General features: G+C 46.0%; 1 protein-coding gene across 1 annotated transcript in view; it reads left to right on the plus strand.

The window, feature by feature from the left end:
* CCDC7 (coiled-coil domain containing 7) overlaps positions 1-17,562 on the plus strand; it is a 173,357-nt gene that overhangs the window by 72,179 nt on the left and 83,616 nt on the right. The window contains exons 6-7 of the mRNA XM_075588647.1: positions 5,147-5,319; positions 6,646-6,732. Coding sequence (XP_075444762.1) covers positions 5,147-5,319; positions 6,646-6,732 — 260 coding nt within the window. The remainder of the gene's footprint in view (positions 1-5,146; positions 5,320-6,645; positions 6,733-17,562) is intronic.

The following is a 17,562-nucleotide window of genomic DNA, read 5'->3' on the forward strand; positions in this document are numbered from 1 at the left end:
TTGATTGGGCGAGTAGATTTTTGGGTGATTGGTCGAAAACTATATATATATAAAATCTAATGCTGTACATGAAATACGCAATTTAAACAGTTCACAGTGATTGACAGAACAAAACCACTTTCCTTTGAAAAAAGGACTGTAGAGGTACCCGCGTTATCCCAGTAATTGTGGACATCTGTTGGTGTGCTTCAGCCATATGTAGGATATACAGCAGCGAAGAAGTAGCAGTGAACAGCGTGAAACACTCAGGGCTGGAACGAGCAGCTGTATAAAAAATGTATTGGCACATAACCAAAGACAGGGTTAAAAAAACTAACGCGTTTCACGCCCTACTGGCGCTTTATCAAAGAGTAGAGGACTCGATGTTATTGCCCTGATTTAAGTAGTGCTCCTGCACCTTGAAACTCTGCCCCCAGGATCAAACCCACCTGTGTCCAGGTGGAAGAAAAGACATCAGGTCTACATCACATGGAGTATCAGTCCAGGTGCAATACTGACATAACATCAATCATATAATCATACTTTTAATTAGCATATACTTAAATAACAAACATGGAATGTTAAATAAAACCTGGTTACTGAGCACAAATATATATACAGCTAAACCCCGTTATAACGCGGTGCTCGGGGTCCACCCCGAGTCCACCGCGTTAGTAACGGGGTCGCGCTAATTAAAAAAAAAAATGGCCGCCGCGCTCCTGATCGGGTGTGAGGAGGGAAGGAAGTTAAATAAATAAATAAATAAAAAATTTAAAATGGCGGCGATTCATCCGTCCTCCCTCTCAGCCCCCTGGTTTTGCACGTGTCTGTGTCCTCCCAGCGTGTGTGTGTGTGCGTGCGTGTGTGAGAGAGAGAGAGACAGAGTGTGTGTGTGCGTGAGAGAGAGAGAGACAGAGTGTGTGTGTGTGAGTGTGTGAGTGTGTGTGTGATGGTGAGAAGGGGTGGGCAGGGTGAGGTGACACTAATCTCTCTCAGGCTTTAATGCAGGGTCCCCTACCTGTTCGTCATCACCGCTACGCCCAGCATCAGAGCCGCTGTGTGGGGTCAGGGAGGGTGTGACAGATACCAGCACCTCGCACAGCCTGCGGGACTTGGGTTAGCTGCAGCTCCGGTCACTGAGTCCTGGTGAGCGGCGGTAAGGAGGGAGAGGGGTGGGGAGGAGAGGCTGGGAGAGGGTCCCGGAGCGCGAGGCTCCCCCTCCCCGGCCGGGTCCACCACGCCCGGCTCTGACTCACCTCCGCCCACCCTGCACTGCAAATCACCCGGGCAGGAGGAGTTGCCATAGAGACAAAGGGGGGTAAAGGATGCAAGCCACGCCCACTTACCTCCTCCTATATGGCACCAATGACTGCAGAACAAGCATCCCACATCCGGGCACTCTTACTGCCTGGCCTCATTCAGTCGCCCCGCCCACAGCCCTCTTCTTGTCAATCAAGCCGTCCGCTCTCCGCCCCCTGCGGGTGATGTCATTATTCCAACCTCCACCGGGCTGGTGGGCTGCTGACATGTGAAAAACGGGCTGGTGGGCTGCTGACATGTGAAAAACGGGCTGGTGGGCTGCTGACATGTGAGAGGGGGGGTGGGGTGGGCTGCTGACATGTGAGAGGGGGGTGGGGTGGGCTGCTGACATGTGAGAGGGGGGGTGGGGTGGGCTGCTGACATGTGAGAGGGGGGGTGGTGTGGGCTGCTGACATGTGAGAGGGGGGGTGGGGTGGGCTGCTGACATGTGAGAGGGGGGGTGGGGTGGGCTGCTGACATGTGAGAGGGGGGGTGGGGTGGGCTGCTGACATGTGAGAGGGGGGGTGGGGTGGGCTGCTGACATGTGAGAGGGGGTGGGGTGGGCTGCTGACATGTGAGAGGGGGGGTGGGGTGGGCTGCTGACATGTGAGAGGGGGGGTGGGGTGGGCTGCTGACATGTGAGAGGGGGGGTGGGGTGGGCTGCTGACATGTGAGAGGGGGGGGTGGGCTGCTGACATGTGAGAGGGGGGGGTGGGCTGCTGACATGTGAGGGGGGGGTGGGCTGCTGACATGTGAGTGTATTGTGAGAGCTGTGTGCAGTAAGTGTGAGCAATGAGCAGTGTCTGTGCAGTGTGTGTCAGTGTGTGTCAGTGTGTGCAGTGTGCAGTGTGTCAGTGTGAGCAGTGTGTGTGCAGTGTGTGTCAGTGTGAGCAGTGTGCAGTGTGTGTCAGTGTGAGCAATGAGCAGTGTGTCAGTGTGTGCAGTGTGAGCAATGAGCAGTGTCTGTGCAGTGTGTGTCAGTGTGTGCAGTGTGAGCAGTGTCTGTGCAGTGTGTGTCAGTGTGAGCAGTGTGTGTCAGTGTGAGCAGTGTGCAGTGTGTGTCAGTGTGAGCAATGAGCAGTGTATCAGTGTGTGCAGTGTCTGTGCAGTGTGTGTCAGTGTGAGCAGTATGTGTGCAGTGTGTGTCAGTGTGAGCAGTGTGCAGTGTGTGTCAGTGTGAGCAATGAGCAGTGTGTCAGTGTGTGCAGTGTGAGCAGTGTGCAGTGTGTGTGCAGTGTGTCAGTGTGTGCAGTGTGAGCAATGAGCAGTGTGTGTGCAGTGTGCAGTGTGTGTGCAGTGTGTCAGTGTGTGCAGTGTGAGCAATGAGCAGTGTGTGTGCAGTGTGCAGTGTGTGTGCAGTGTGTGTGCAGTGTGTGTGTCAGTGTGAGCAATGAGCAGTGTGTGTGCAGTGTGCAGTGTGTGTGCAGTGTGGCAGTGTGAGCAATGAGCAGTGTGTGTGCAGTGTGTGCAGTGTGCAAAAAAAAAATGTAAAAAAAAAAAAAAAATTTTACATTTTTAATTTTTTTTTTTTTTTTTAAACGGGAGCCACGGGAAAACCGCGTTATAACCGAATCGCGGTATAACGAGGCGCGTTATAACGGGGTTTAGCTATATATATATATATATGTATTTTTTTTGTTAATTTATGCTAACACATCCAGAACTTTGAGAGAGTGATGAATCACCATCAACAACAGAGTTTTTTTTTAACTATAGGAATTACCTAAATTACATTGTCCTCAGTAACCAGGTTTTATTTAACATTTCATGTTTGTTTGTTAAATTAAAAAAAGGGCTACCTGTAGTCCATAAATTTTTTCGATTGCCTGCTGCCCAAACTGGATGAACTAAAGGCATAGTGCCTTTTGCATGAGCCTAAAGCCACAATTCTTTCTGAATCATGGCTAATTCCTTAAACCCTTGATACCTCTATCTCCATTCAGGGATATTCCATTTTTAGGAAAGATAGGCCAAAGAGAGGAGGACGGGTGTTATTTTATATCGAAGACTCCTCTTTTCATTCTTCATTCATGATCTACCGTATTTACAGCTTGTAAGGCAGCTTCAATGCACATGAATGCGAATGACACAATCTTATATGCTCACTGCACTAGCCTCTCTGACCTTAGACACGTACTTCAGTCTGATTTTTCAAGACTTCAATACTTGAGTTCCCATAACAAACTGTTTTTAAACACTGACAAAACTGTAACTATGGTATTTGGGACTAAGCCTAAGTTTCTAAAGCTACCAACGACAGAGCTACAGATCAGAACCAACTCTAACACAATTCTAGCCCCTGGCGCTTTGTTTTAAATATCTGGGCATACGGCTTGACTCCCATTTAACATTTGGGTTGCATACTGATACCCTGTCATCCAAAACCTATGCCAAACTAGGTGTACTTTATAGGAACAAATCCTTCATTAGCCCACTGGTCAGAAAGCACATTGCACTACAGATGCTAATGCAAATTATAGACTATGGGGGCATAGTATCTGGTACAGCACTCTAACCTCACCGTAAGCAAACTATACTCCCTTTACAACTTAATATACCAATTTGTCCTTCAATCTTACTACAACACACATCACTGCAAAATGCTCCAAGAACTTGATTGACTATGCCTTGAGTCCAGACACAACGTACATTTTTCCTATCTTGCCTTCAAATACATTTTGGGCAAGCTACCTGCTTATCTGAAGAAACTCATCACCCCGACCACACTCATACCTTATTACCTGAAATCTGACTCCAAAAGACTGTTCACAGTCCAAGTGTTCAACAAGGAATCCGGTCGCTCCTTCTCTTTCTGTGCTTCTCATGACTGGAACAACCTACCAGAGACTCTCAAAACCGCCTCCAGTTTAAGTAATTTCAAGACTTCAGCTGTCTCGCATTTTAATCTTGCCTGTAGCTGCTTCAAATACCCATAATCATATATTATCTCTAACTGTCCATGAAATGTCTGTAAATTGAATGTTGAACCTCTGTTCATTTAATGTAACCATGTATTGTCATCATAACACTGTGCCCAGGACATACTTAAAAACGAGAGTTGATTCTCAATGTATTATGTCCTAGTAAAACATTTTATAAATAAATAAATCTCTCTATTTTCAGTTCTGCAAACTCTTCTGTTTTCGATAAATTATGTGTAGGTAAAATTTTTTTAAATAAATAAAAATGGCCAACTGGGTCATCCAATAACTTGTCGGTGCGTCATGCTTCAATTATGTCACTATTTAATTGTGGGAGGGAGGCTAAATTTAATTAAAAACCCAGTCACTTACAAGTACATTTTTAAGGAATCCCAGTTTCATTGGAGATGGCAAAAGCCTGGTTCAACTCCGGATGACCTTTTGCTTCCCTTCGTATTACTGCTTTTAATAGACATTGTAACGAAAAGCATAGCATCACTTTTCCAGGACCATTACAGGAAATAGATCCAGAACTTGCATTATATCGTTAAATAATGGAGAGTTTACATCAAAATCTCTTTGGGGGATGAGGAACAAGGAAAGTGTTAATAGCTGAAATGATCGGCAGTGTTATATTAAGTGTCGGGATTCGGATTTGTATTGTTGTTGTTGTTATGGAAATATAATTTAGTTTTGTTTGTTTTTCCGGAGCTTTAGAATTTCTTCCGCATAGCATCATATCCTTTCTAGCAAAGAGATGAAAATATTTCCCAATGTAAAATCTGTTGGTCTATCTGTCTACAAAAATAAAACATCTTTATTACGTGAAATGCTGATTACTCTGAGACCTGTAACATTTGATCCACATTATACGAATGGCTTATTTTGTAAGATTTTTCATTGTATAGTGTGACCATATCATACTGAATAACCATACTGTATCTCAGTTAGGTGAAGGAAACATATCAGCCGATGGGCAGGCTCCTGCATCTCATACCACAATCTCAGCAGATATCAGTAAGATAATACAAAGCTTCCGCAAGCTGGAAAAAATAAATACTCGCTTTAAAGACCTTCCAAAAACTGTACAACCGACACCTTCACCTGCTGGGGCCAAAATGTAAGTGAAAATAAATATGGACATCTATTTATTTTAAAATGTTCTAGTTTTATGTTTCTTTGTTATTTCTTAACACTAAAATAGTTTCGAGCAGAGAAGTCCCTTCAACAGGCACTACTTTTTGCTTCTCAAAATATGCCACCATTTTCCATGAAAAACAATTTTCTCTACCCGTAACTTTGGAGAGCCCCACAATGCTAATGATATATTAAAAATAGCATCTGTCACCAAAAGCAGTATCGTTGTGATATATGCAGTAGCGGGTACATTAATAACGTAGAGACGTGATGACCAACATAATGCACATGTGCATTGGAAAAAAATCTAACGTGCTTTCCAATTAACGCACATGTGTTCCAGCCATGTAACGCCCATGTGCACATTAAAATGAAAATAAACACAATAGGGGTCTAAGTCATTTTAAGAACAAGTATGACACAGCTGTCAATCTTCAGTGCTTCAGGGAAAACAAAAATGGCCTTATTGGAGAACTAATGATCTTAAGGCAAAAAAATGAATAAAAATAGAATGACGACACATGTTGATTTTTATGAGGTGGCTGGGAGTTTCATAATAATCGTCAAACTTCAGCACTTTTATGGATAGGTATTTCTGGGGGAAATATTTCCTAAGGTATCTGCCTACTGAGTGGAAGGAACACAGACTCCCGGCTGGTGCCGATTTCTGTGCGTCCCAAGTGTACTGTGACTGACTCTCAGATGATCAGCGTCCTATTAGTTTTTACGTTTCTGCTATTCTAATCCATTTTAGCCTGACCTTACAGGTGTGAACATGGCTCTTGAGGCTTCCACCTCTGTTGTTTCTTGAATAAGGAGCATTACATTTATCAACTTGTCAGGCCCATGGCTGCAAGCTCTATGTAGTGAGGTACATTTCAGTGGCTGGAGCTGGTAGTACACGGTCAGAAGAAACAGGAAGGTGCGGTTGAAAGCAAGCAGCAGGCAGGTAGAGTGGTCAGGTAGGCACAGGTCAGAGCAGGCCGGTCTATGATAGCAGGATACATGTCACAGTAGCCAAACAAACATGTTTATCCGGCAAAAGGACAGGAGGAAAGGGCTGGCATTAAGTAGGAAGCGAGGGGGTGTTTAACAGGGTGAATCCTCCATCACCTAATAAGACCTATTGACAGAGCCTGAGACAGCACTGAGCAGGTTAAAGCCACAGGGCTGCCTTTATTGCCTGCTCAGCTGCTTTATTAAAGGCCTTTATAAGGCTGTAGCATTCACTGCAGGGAAATCTCTAGTCCAGGGAAGTGCTTTGAATTGCTGAAGAGATGACGTAGGCACTATTTTCTCTCTGGCACAGGAAGTTACTGGGCCGCGGTGGAGAGAAGCCTACACTGGGACTCTCTTCCCTCCTTCTAAGCAGACTGGATGACGCTGTGGGGCGAACGTAAGTGACCCCCACCTGTGAATTGTTTATCTGACTGTTGTTGGTAAGGGGCCAAGCCCCCCCTACCCATAAATAGGGTGTATGGTGTGGTCTAGTCAGTGCTCCCTAGAGGAGAACCCCTGTTTTGTTTATGTTTCTTTAACCCTGTTTTTCTGAACCATAAGCTGTGTTTTGTTGTTTAAACCCACTGGCTAATACAAACCTATTTTCTCTTTAAAACGTCTCCTGTTATAAAAACCTCTGCACACATCTCCGACATATGGTGTTAGAAGTAGAATGAAAGGTGGCCCTTGAATTACAATGGAGCCCCAGAGACAGTCAGGGATTTTTTTTGTGCTCCTGTTTACAACAGTTCATATAAAAGCTTGGGGAAAGAGGGGGGTAAAGAACCCCTATGCCGATTCTCCAGATATGTAGGGAAACTTCAACTAACTGTAAATAATGTCCATAGAAGACTTGAATCAGTAAAGATGACGGGAGAAAACTGCTTAATAATGCTTGTATTAAGTGCGCCCCTGATGAGTGGACTAAAACATGCAGCTAGAGGAAGGAATGATCGGGGGAGAGTCCTGCAGCATGAGCTCTTTGACAAAGTACTAGCAGATACGAAACGCATTGGAGTTCACTGCTGGGATGATGTATCTTTAATAAATTGCTTTTTTCAACGGCTACCTTTGTCCAGCTTCCTCACTAGCTTTTTTGCAGTGCTCTGCCTATTTTTCTATTTTGATATCATATAAAAGCTTGAGCAACGGGAGTGACCGCGGAAGAACCACGTGCAGAGGTGACCAGGAATAAAGAGCTACAGATACAGGCAGAAAAAGCTCCACTGCGCTGGATAAAGTCACAAATGCCACAGTCTGACTGAGGGGACTGCTACAGACGGGGACTGATTCAAGGTTCTGATTCTGTGACCAAAGTCTACCCCATTACGCATGCAGAGGGGGATAAAAAAATGTTTTTTTTTAAATGGCCGCTCAGAAAAAATAAAAAATCTAACGTGATGCCTGCGAGAGCTACGAACTCTGGAAGTGAATTGAAGTCTGCTCCACCTGTATAACTCACCATTGGTGGTTCTAGCATATACAGAGAATATTGACGCAAGAGCGCCTCCTGAGGTCAGGGTGAAGAATACACCTGGATCTGCAAGATTTGAGGGCAAAATGTGTTTTGTCAATAATTAAACCGGCCCTTCAGGCATTTTGATAATGAGGATGTCTCTTATATGGTCCCAGAAACGAGAAGCACCAGCGAAACACGCCTAGGATGTTAGACTTGCCTGGACCCTGGGCACACGGAAGTGTTGTATCCTTTCGTACGGGAACGTCGGCAGCAATGGCAGGCCTAGCGGAATATTGCTGCCTGCAACTGCAAGAAAAGGGTCTAGTGAAACTGCAGAAATTTCAAGCAAAGAAAGGGACCTTAGTATCCCTGATGCGCCCAAGTCTTCCAAAGTAAAGAGGAAGAGAAAGGAAAAGCGGTTCTCCGCTTACCGTGAAAGTTGCAGACATATCCACAGATAACCCTGCAAAAACAAAAAGGGGACCGAGATGCCCTGCAGCCTAGAGTAAAGGAAAGATTTATCCAGGGAATGGCGAAAACTCCAGAGGGCCCAAGTCGGAAGTCATGTACCCTGAAAAAGTGTCTGTCTGGTTCTGACAGTGAGAAACGCTCAACAAACATTACCAGGGAAGCGGAGCTGGGACAAATATGTGGTGATCGTTGACCAAACAGAAGTGATATGCTGCACACCACAACTAAATAATACATTCAATATTACCGGTGCTGCTGGTTCAATGGGTACCTGTCCTGGTAATCCTGATCTGAACTGCTGAAAAGGAGATCCAACGCACTGCGGGTTTGCTGAATAGAAAAATATATTGTGCCACACAACGTTTCGACCGTAACAAAACAAGAAGAAAATTAAAACTACGTGAAAAGGTTCAACAGCTGTCCCACATTGTTTTCATTTAATTAAGTCTCTCCTCCCTCACATCATGAAAGTCCATACTTCCGCGTTTTGACAATGAGTGACGTCATCTGCGCTCCGATAGGCTCCTCTGCCTTCCATGATCTCGCAAGGATTAGGGACATCTCTCTTGCGCATGCGCCGTCCATCTTTGCGTTCCACAGGGCGGTACTTCCACGTTCCAGTGTTGGTGACGTCATCTACGCTTGTGTCCATGCCCCGACAGGCTCCTCTGCCTTCCATAATCTCGCGAGGGTTAGGGACATCTCTCCTGCGCATGCGCAGTCCTTCTTTGCGATCCACAGGCCGATACTTCCGTGTTTCAGCATTGGTGACGTCATCGCGATCTTCTGGTCCAATGCGATGTCCCGCGTCGTCATCTGTAGATTTTTCTTTGCAGGGACACATTGCGCATGCGTCAACACTCTACTGGAAATGCTTGTACTTTCTGGTTCTGTCGGAAGATGAGTCCGAGCAGCATCCTTGGTAGTCCCTGCTCCTTCCAGTCTTAATGTGAGAGAGAGACAAAATTTAGAGAGCATGTTCCCTAAGTGCTGTGCCTTGAACCCGAGTGCTCAATGTGTGATTGGTTTAAAATCAATAAAAATGGAATGCAAAACAGTCTCTTGTTATATTTATGCTATGATCTGTCTAATTCTATTAGGCACAAAATGTATAGAAAAGACTATAGCAGCAGCCACACATCCTGTAGGCAAATAAAGATATTAGTATACAATACTACCTCCTAGATAAGAAACAGTTATACGATATGTAATCATTGAAACCCCTAGGACAGCGGTGCGCAAACTGGGGGGTGGGGGGCGCAAGATTATGTAGGGGGGCGTGGGCTGCTTGCAGGGAAACCTTTGGGCGGGCAGAGCTGTGAACGGGCGGCCAGAAGCTCCGTGCTGCTGCTTCTATGTGTCTGTGTCTTGCAGAGGGGGCGGGGCTTCTCTCTGCACACAGCCCCTCCTTCTCTTCCTGTCTGCTTCCCGCACCAGTTTTCAGCAGCATGGGGGGTTGGAGGATCGGAGCATGTCGCCCCCCCAGGTCAAAGTGTGTGTGTGTGTGGATTGAGTTTGTGTGTGTGTGTGTGGGGAGGTTGTGTGTGGGGGGGATTGAGTTTGTGTGTGTGTGTGTGGAGATTGAGTTTGTGTGTGTGTGGGGGGATTGTGTGTGTGGGGGGGGATTGAGTGTGTGTGGGGGGATTGTGTGTGTGTGTGGGGGGATTGTGTGTGGGGGGGGATTGAGTGTGTGTGTGGGGGGGGGGGATTGTGTGTGTGTGTGTGTGGGGGGATTGTGTGTGTGTGGGGGGGGATTGTGTGTGTGTGTGTGTGGGGATTGAGTGTGTGTGGGGATTTAGTGTGTGTGTGTGTAGGGATTGTGTGTGTGTGTGTGGGGATTGTGTGTCTGTGTGTGTGTGGGGGGGATTGTGTGTGTGTGTGTGTGGGGGGGGATTGTGTGTGTGTGTGGGGGGGGGGATTGTGTGTGTGTGGGGATTGTGTGTGTGTGTGTGTGTGGGGATTGAGTGTATGTGTGTGTGGGGATTGAGTGTGCGAGTGTGTGGGGATTGAGTATGTGGTGTGTGTGTGTGGGGGGGGGATTGAGTGTGTGTGGTGATTGATTGAGTGTATATGGTGAGTGTGTGTGGTGATTGATTGAGTGTATGTGGTGATTGATTGATTGATTGATTGAGAGAGTGTATGTTGTAATGCAGTGGTGCGCAAACTGGGGGGGCAATGAGGCGCAAGATTATTTAGGGGGGCGCAGGCGACGTGCAACGAAAACTGGGTGCACGGGCCGGCAGACGCTGTGCGCAGGAGGATGCAAAAGCTATGCGCGAGGGGCGGCCAAGAAAATGTGCACGGGTGGGCAGCCGAAATGTGTGCGGGTGGCTGAACAGGATAGTACAGGTGGCGGCAACGTGATGGTGTGTGAGCGCACGTGCAGGGGCTTTGGAGGTACGGGGAGGAGCACGCCCGAGCACAATGAAGTCAAACGCCCCTCCTTCGGTGTCTGCCCTGCAATAGCGCTGTGTTCCTGCTCTCCTCCGCTGGCAACCTGCTTCGCTGCGATCCTCTGCAAGTGAAAGGGTAGGCTGCCACTATATCAATCACACTATGAATGGACAGAAATAATAAAAAAGAAAGTGAAAACACAACATTGAAAACGGAAAAAAAATAATAATACTGTAGGTAGGAGTTTGGATGAAAATGGGGATAGCAAGACAAAAAGCATGGAGGGGAAGGAAGAAAAAAAAGGGGGGGGGAGAGGGAAGGGAGGTAGCAAAGTGGTGGATGAATGCCCCCCCAAAGGATTGCCTTTGTGCAGGTACGCTCACCCAAGCTTGGCGCTTGGGGAGACAAACAAAATTGACTTTGAAGTGCACTCAGCAGCAGTCAATACAGCCACACACAAACACACACAAACACACACACAAATAGCCCCGATCCACGCTTGCAAAATTATGCAGGACACCCTGTGTTCATGCTTGGAGAGTTGGTGATGTCACCGCTCTCAGCGGCAGCGTGGACACAGCCTAATTTTGCAAGCGCGAGCGGTTGAAATATGTAAGTATTTAAACATATTTGGATTTATATTGTACACCGTTTAATAAAGGTTTTTTTTTTTTTTCATGTGATTTTGATTACATCAGGCAGGGGGGGCCGAGAAATTTTATGGATGAAAAGGGGGGCTCGGCATAAAACGTTTGCTCACCCCTGCCCTAGGATATACTGTGTCAAGTGTATATGTCCAGAAGGTTTCCCTCTGTAACAACACTGTATCCCTATCCTGACCAGCACTTACTTTTTTAACTTGCTCGATGCCTGTTAGCCTCAGAGATGAAATTGTATGTTTAAATTCTGCCAGTGTGTAATCAGTGTAGTATCATCAGATTTATTATTAATTCTACTTTTATGTTCAATAAATCTGGTCTTCAACAGTAGGTCTTACCAACATAAATGAGACCACATGGGCATTTTATAATGTATATAACGTGTGCTTGTACAGGTAATTCTACTTGTTATTTTACATTTCCTACCACTCCTAGGGTGGCTAAATTCACTACCTGTCGTCAGGCTTTTACATACCGAGCAGTTAAAACACCTATAGCATCCTGGTCTAGGGTCACTCAAGAAATGTGGTACCGAATAATGTTCCTTCCTATCTGCGTGTATTAGAATATCCTTCAGGTTTTCTCTTTGGTAGGCCACCCTGGGATATTCTTTCCATACGGGACCCAATGAGATGTCTGTTTGTAGCACTCTCCAATGTCTTTTGATAGTCTGCTTAATAAATCTACTCGCTGTGGTGAACTTGCTCACACACGTCATCACTTCTGATTTATTCTGCCGTTGATCTTCTTTACTTGCCCTCTCTAGAGCCTTTTCTACATTGCCACGTTTGTGTCCTTGCCTATACGATTCATTGTGATTGTTGACCAGCCCTGAAACAGACTAGGAACAATTGTTAAAAGAGTTTCTGTATGAGCAGGCCAAGCAAACTGACCTACTACGGCAGCATATTGAGCAACACACCCAACTCCTAACTGTTATGCCGGTGCTGCCCGCAGACCAGACCCGTCCCTTGTACTGAGGTGGGACTTATGTATACACGCACCCGCAGCAGAAGGAGCGTGTCCGGAGTGTGGTGTTTTGGCGTTGCCAGGCCAGGTGGATACAGCTGTAGCAATACTTGCCGGTACTGGGTAGATAAGAGACGTAGTCGTTGCCGTTGCAAAGGTCAGGGAGTGGTGAGATCCGGAAGGTCGAGATGCGAGCTGAGATCGAGGGACGTGAGAAGCAGCGAGGTCAAGTGGAAGCCGGGGTCGAGAGCCAGAGAGTGTAGTCCGCCAAGCCGGATCGTAACCTGAATAAGCGAAGACAAGAGAGAGCCAGAATAGACATCCACAAGTAGAGACTATGTCGAGCAATGTTAAAGTGGTAAGACAGGCAATATATAGTGCGGCTGACCAATAGGGAGCGGAGGCAGTGCGTGGAGCTGTCCTGGATAGGTCTCCTTGATTGGCAGGCAGGTGAGCAGGTTTGGTCTGGAGTAATTGCCTGCACGTTAGTTGGGGGCGTGGTTTCACTGCTAGTGCAGTGAATAAATTATCTTCACCCGCGCGCCCGGGACTAACAGCAGCCGCGCAAGACGAGAGCACCTGCGGAGCAGAGGCGGCCCGGCGGGGACGCTCCAGGACAACGGGGGGCGGATGGAGCCGGCGACAGGTACGTCCCACGGAAGCGGGAGCAGCAGAAGGTAAGGGGGGGTCACGCTGCGGCCGCTGTGACCCCCTAATCCTCACACTAACCCAGCAACAGGCAGTACAGGATAAGAGGCTGACTCAGCTGATGACCGATTTGGAGACTGAACGCAACTATTGCCGCCATGGTCAAGAAACAGAGCTGCTCTGACGAAGTTACTGCTGACTGGAAGCAGAAGTATGAGGAAGCTCAGGCAGACATGAAAGTCTCTTGGAAGGTTGCACTCAGTCTCAATATAGAGCTTGAACTCTCTCAGAAGGAGTCTCACAGTCTCTTGGAATCTCTCAAAAGGCGTTTTGCAGTCAGTACAGATCTGGGAGTCTCAGAAAGAGATTCATAGTCTCCATACAGAGCTGGAAATCTGAGAGAGGTACACAATCTGAGCATAGGGCTGGATGTCTCTCGCCAGGAGTTCAGCGGTCTCGGCACAGAACTGGAAATCTCTCAGAAGGAATTTCACAGTCACTGTGTAGAACTGGAGTGAAAGGGAGATTTGATGTCAAGGTACAGAGATGGAAGTCTCTTAAAAAGAGGTTTGCACTCTCAGCACTGAGCTAGAAGTCTCGCACCAGGAGATCCAAAGTCTCAGCACAGAGGTGTGTAAATGGAAGGATGACATACGGAAAGGTCCTGAATGTTAGAGATTCTAAAAAGAGATAACAGAAACCTGACAGAAGTTTGATATCTGACTGGTCAAGTTAGTGAAGAAAATTAGAAACTTCACAAAGTAATAAGAAAAGTTGGAAGTGCAGTTAGCACTGAAAGCAGCAGAGGGCGCCTTGGAGCAGGAAAGAGGTTAACTGCTTTTTTCCAGTTAGAAATTTTTGATATTAGAGCCAACTCTGAAAGATAGAAGAGAAGCATTCTAACACTCCAGAAATACTACAGAGCTCTTATCCAAAGAAGGTTGGAGAGATAGAGGGATTTGCGCAAATGCTCTGCAGCGGTCGTCATGCAGGCTACCTAGAGAGGAATGAAAGCTTGTCAGCTTTATCACCAGAATAAAGCAGCCTGTCTTCTCCAGTCAACATGGAGAATGCAATGACAAAGAAAGAAATATGAATATTTGAAACAATGTGTAATTGTGCTCCAGTAAAATGTTAGGAAGTATAGGAAAATTAAGGAAACAGTTTGTATGATTCAGTCCAGATATAGGTCCTACATAACAACCAAGCAAGCTATGTGTTGTTATACTGTAAGCGCACCCGCAATGCAGTCTCAGTGCTACAATCGGCTTTCCACAAAATTCAGCTAAGAACCGAATTACGACCGAGAAGCGCAATACAAATCTACTACCGTGCCCACATGGCCGAACCAGATTCCTCACGATGAAAGCAGATATTATAAAGATTCAGTTTTTGGCTAGAATAAGACAGAATGGTGTCTGTGAGCACACCCCTAAAGATACAACTGTGGTTGGTCACTCATCTTTGAAAAGGGAAAGGGCACAAGAATACAGCCAACTTTAAAAAAGAGTGGCCATGGGTAATTGTTATGTGTGAGGAGAATGAAAACAAGATTGATGTACTGGAATTTAAGGACCCTGAACCAGGCGCAAATTACCTCTACTGATAAGTATCCTGAAGCTAGGGTCACGTGTTGAGGTATGAATAGCTTCAGTTAGCTTTAACTCATGTCTTCCCTCTTCCAAAGCATGACAAGTCCTTAATGTCTTTCTTAACTTTATTGCAGGAGTAGAAAACACAGGAACTTGTAGGTGTAGTGTAGGCAGAGAGTGCTTCTCTATGTGGGATGCTTCTATGAGGTTAGACTATGGTAAGAGAGAAAGGCCTTACCAAGGGTGGATGCAGACAGGACTGTACTCACTGTGATCTAGGGTGGAAAGGAAGTGAGAAGCAGTGTGGGTAAAGGAATAGCCTTGGGACAGACTATCTTAAAACAAACAGAAGTGGGGGCAGACTAGCCCATTCTGGAGAGAAAGGCTGGGACTGCTATGGCAACTCACAGAATGTCTGAGGGAACTACAACATGTAGCAATAATGTTGCATTTTACATGCAGCGTTGCTGCTGGGACAGGGGAAACTGACAGGCAATTAAGCAAGGGAGAAATGGATCCCATAACTAAAGGAAGGACAAAGAAATATGGAATCTAGTTCCAGGACAATAAGAGTGTCATTCTTTTTGTGGATAAGCCCGTGATGGATAAGGAAGCTGTAGGCAAGGGTCTCCTGGTAGTGAATGAACTTCAAGACAGTGCTATTGTAGTAGAGATACCCCGCCATACAATACTTTGGACTTCCCTGCACATTGAAGAAGCGGACAGGCTGGATAAATTAATGCATCAAGAAATAGAGGCCCAAAACGATTAGTCTGCTGACTGCCAAACAAAGATACCATAGGGGTCAATCAGAGTTGATAAAAAAATCCACCAAGATTGAGCAGCCCGAGATCAATGATAATGATCCAGACATGGGTGTTCACCCCAGTGGCAGGGAAGAAAAGATCGCACAACGTGTGAAAAAACTTGTTGCTAAGCGAGTAGATCTTGCTACTTGGACAAAGCGAACAGGAGGGGGGCCACCACCCGAGCTGGAAGTCTCAGCATATGAGAGAAGAATGATGGAGGCGATCTCACCTTCCCAGGTACTAGGCATTCCATAACTGGTGGACACAGGAGATCTTGCAGGAGAGCAACCGAGTTAAGTTAAAACAGACAACTTATATCATACAGTATATATTAATCTAATGTATACATGTAACATACACAACCTTGTAGATCAGACCTGAATTATTTGCATGACAGTCACACATACATGTGGTAAGTAGTTGTCACAATAACCTATATGTGACATGCTTAGATTTAAGACCTCAAAATCTTCAAGTATACTACAGGCCATGTCATACACATTACATATACTGATGTAGCAAGACTTAATGTCTTAGGCTGCGCTTATAGTTCTGGCTGTGCGACCGACTACGCGATCGTGTGACGTCAGCCATCGCCATACCTATTGCGATTTCTGCACTCTGGTGTAGGAGACCAAGGAAAGGCGGCAGGGGGCGTAGCGGAGGCGCAGCTGTCAGCGGTTTACCTTCATTGGCTCTGCAGCGCCGTTGCAATCGCGCCCACTATGGGCACCTGTGACGGACTGCATGTACTTGCTACGGCACTGCGCGACGTCGCAGTCACCGTAGCCAGCACTATAAGCGCAGTCTTAAGGGCCGCAACCGTGGTGGTCGCAGCATTGAAGGATTAAAGCTGCAAGTGGTCCCATTCAGATGCATGGACCTTTACAGTGCAATAGCGACAGACGCTGTCACCAGCGCCGCAGACTTGCGCTGGACACAGTAAGTCACACTACATCTGTACTTACAGTATGGTAAATAATGATATCAGTATATTAAATCATCTTACCAAAGTGATCCTAACATGTAAAGATACTCACACAAAGTCAATACAAATGTGGTTATATGTACCCAAAGACTAGTACTCTATTTGAGCATATTATCTACCTTTTTTGAAGGACCATCACAAGATATTCATCTGTACAGTTGGAAAGCCCCAAGATGTAACTTGAGAAAGATCTGCAAGAGGAGGACACAGTGACCTTATTGCCCCAGAGCAGTATGCAGCTCCAGCTCCTGCAATTCCTGTAGCTTGTGAAGCTGACTACTCTATACAGCAGTACGGTCTGGCCATTCTGCAGTATAAACAGCTGCTCCAAATGCATAGTTTTGCATATCTTCAGATGAATTTGCATTTGAGCAATAATAGCCTCCATTACAGAGTCATAACAAAACTCATGCGGAAAAATAACACCAATGTGACTAGTAGTTTGGCCCTAGTTACTGACGCTGTAAATTGGCATAACCTGGGAAGTGCAGCAAGCATCAGAGAGCTTGCGAGCACAATCAATTGTGTCCACACCAGCAGCATCAAGAAAACCCTTGGTTACATTGGGGGTTTTGCTTCTCATGTGCACTCCTATCATTCCTCCTCTATTTACTTCCCCTCCTAGTCCATCCAGCAAACAAGTGATCCAGCTCCCTTAAGCCGCAGGCGACCAATTACAAGGGGGCCTAGTGAGCCTGTTCCTTCCACTGCCAAAAAGAGGAAGAGATCATTGTTGCTTTATTTCGTTGTAATGTAATTGTACCACATCATGGTAGCTTTTACAAACATATCCTACTATCACTTTAACGAATCAAAAACATTACAGTTTATAACTTAACTAAATGACACTATCAGATGCATCTCTTCATGTGTTTCTAGACCCTGGCTAAATTACCACACGCGCATGCTGCGTTCCTCCACTCGTTCCTCCGAATGCCTCTGGAGGAAATCTCATACTCTCGCAGACTTCCTTCACTACAAATTTATGCTATCCTGTTTCAACTCTGCCCTCTCGCAAGCTAAACAAGCCTACTTTTCTTCACTAATCAACATGCACAAGTCTAACCCACGCCGACTGTTCTGTCTTTGATACTCTACTCAAACCACCCTCAGCTGCCTCTCCTTCCTCCATCTCCGCTCAGGACTTTGCTGACTATTTTAAGGAAAAGGTGGAATCCATATGGCAGAACATCCCCTCTGTTTCTTCCTCCCATCCTACACCTCTTCCTAACTCTCCT

This window comes from Ascaphus truei, chromosome 2 (genome assembly GCF_040206685.1).
Source record: "Ascaphus truei isolate aAscTru1 chromosome 2, aAscTru1.hap1, whole genome shotgun sequence".
NCBI classification, from domain to species: Eukaryota; Metazoa; Chordata; class Amphibia; order Anura; family Ascaphidae; genus Ascaphus; species Ascaphus truei.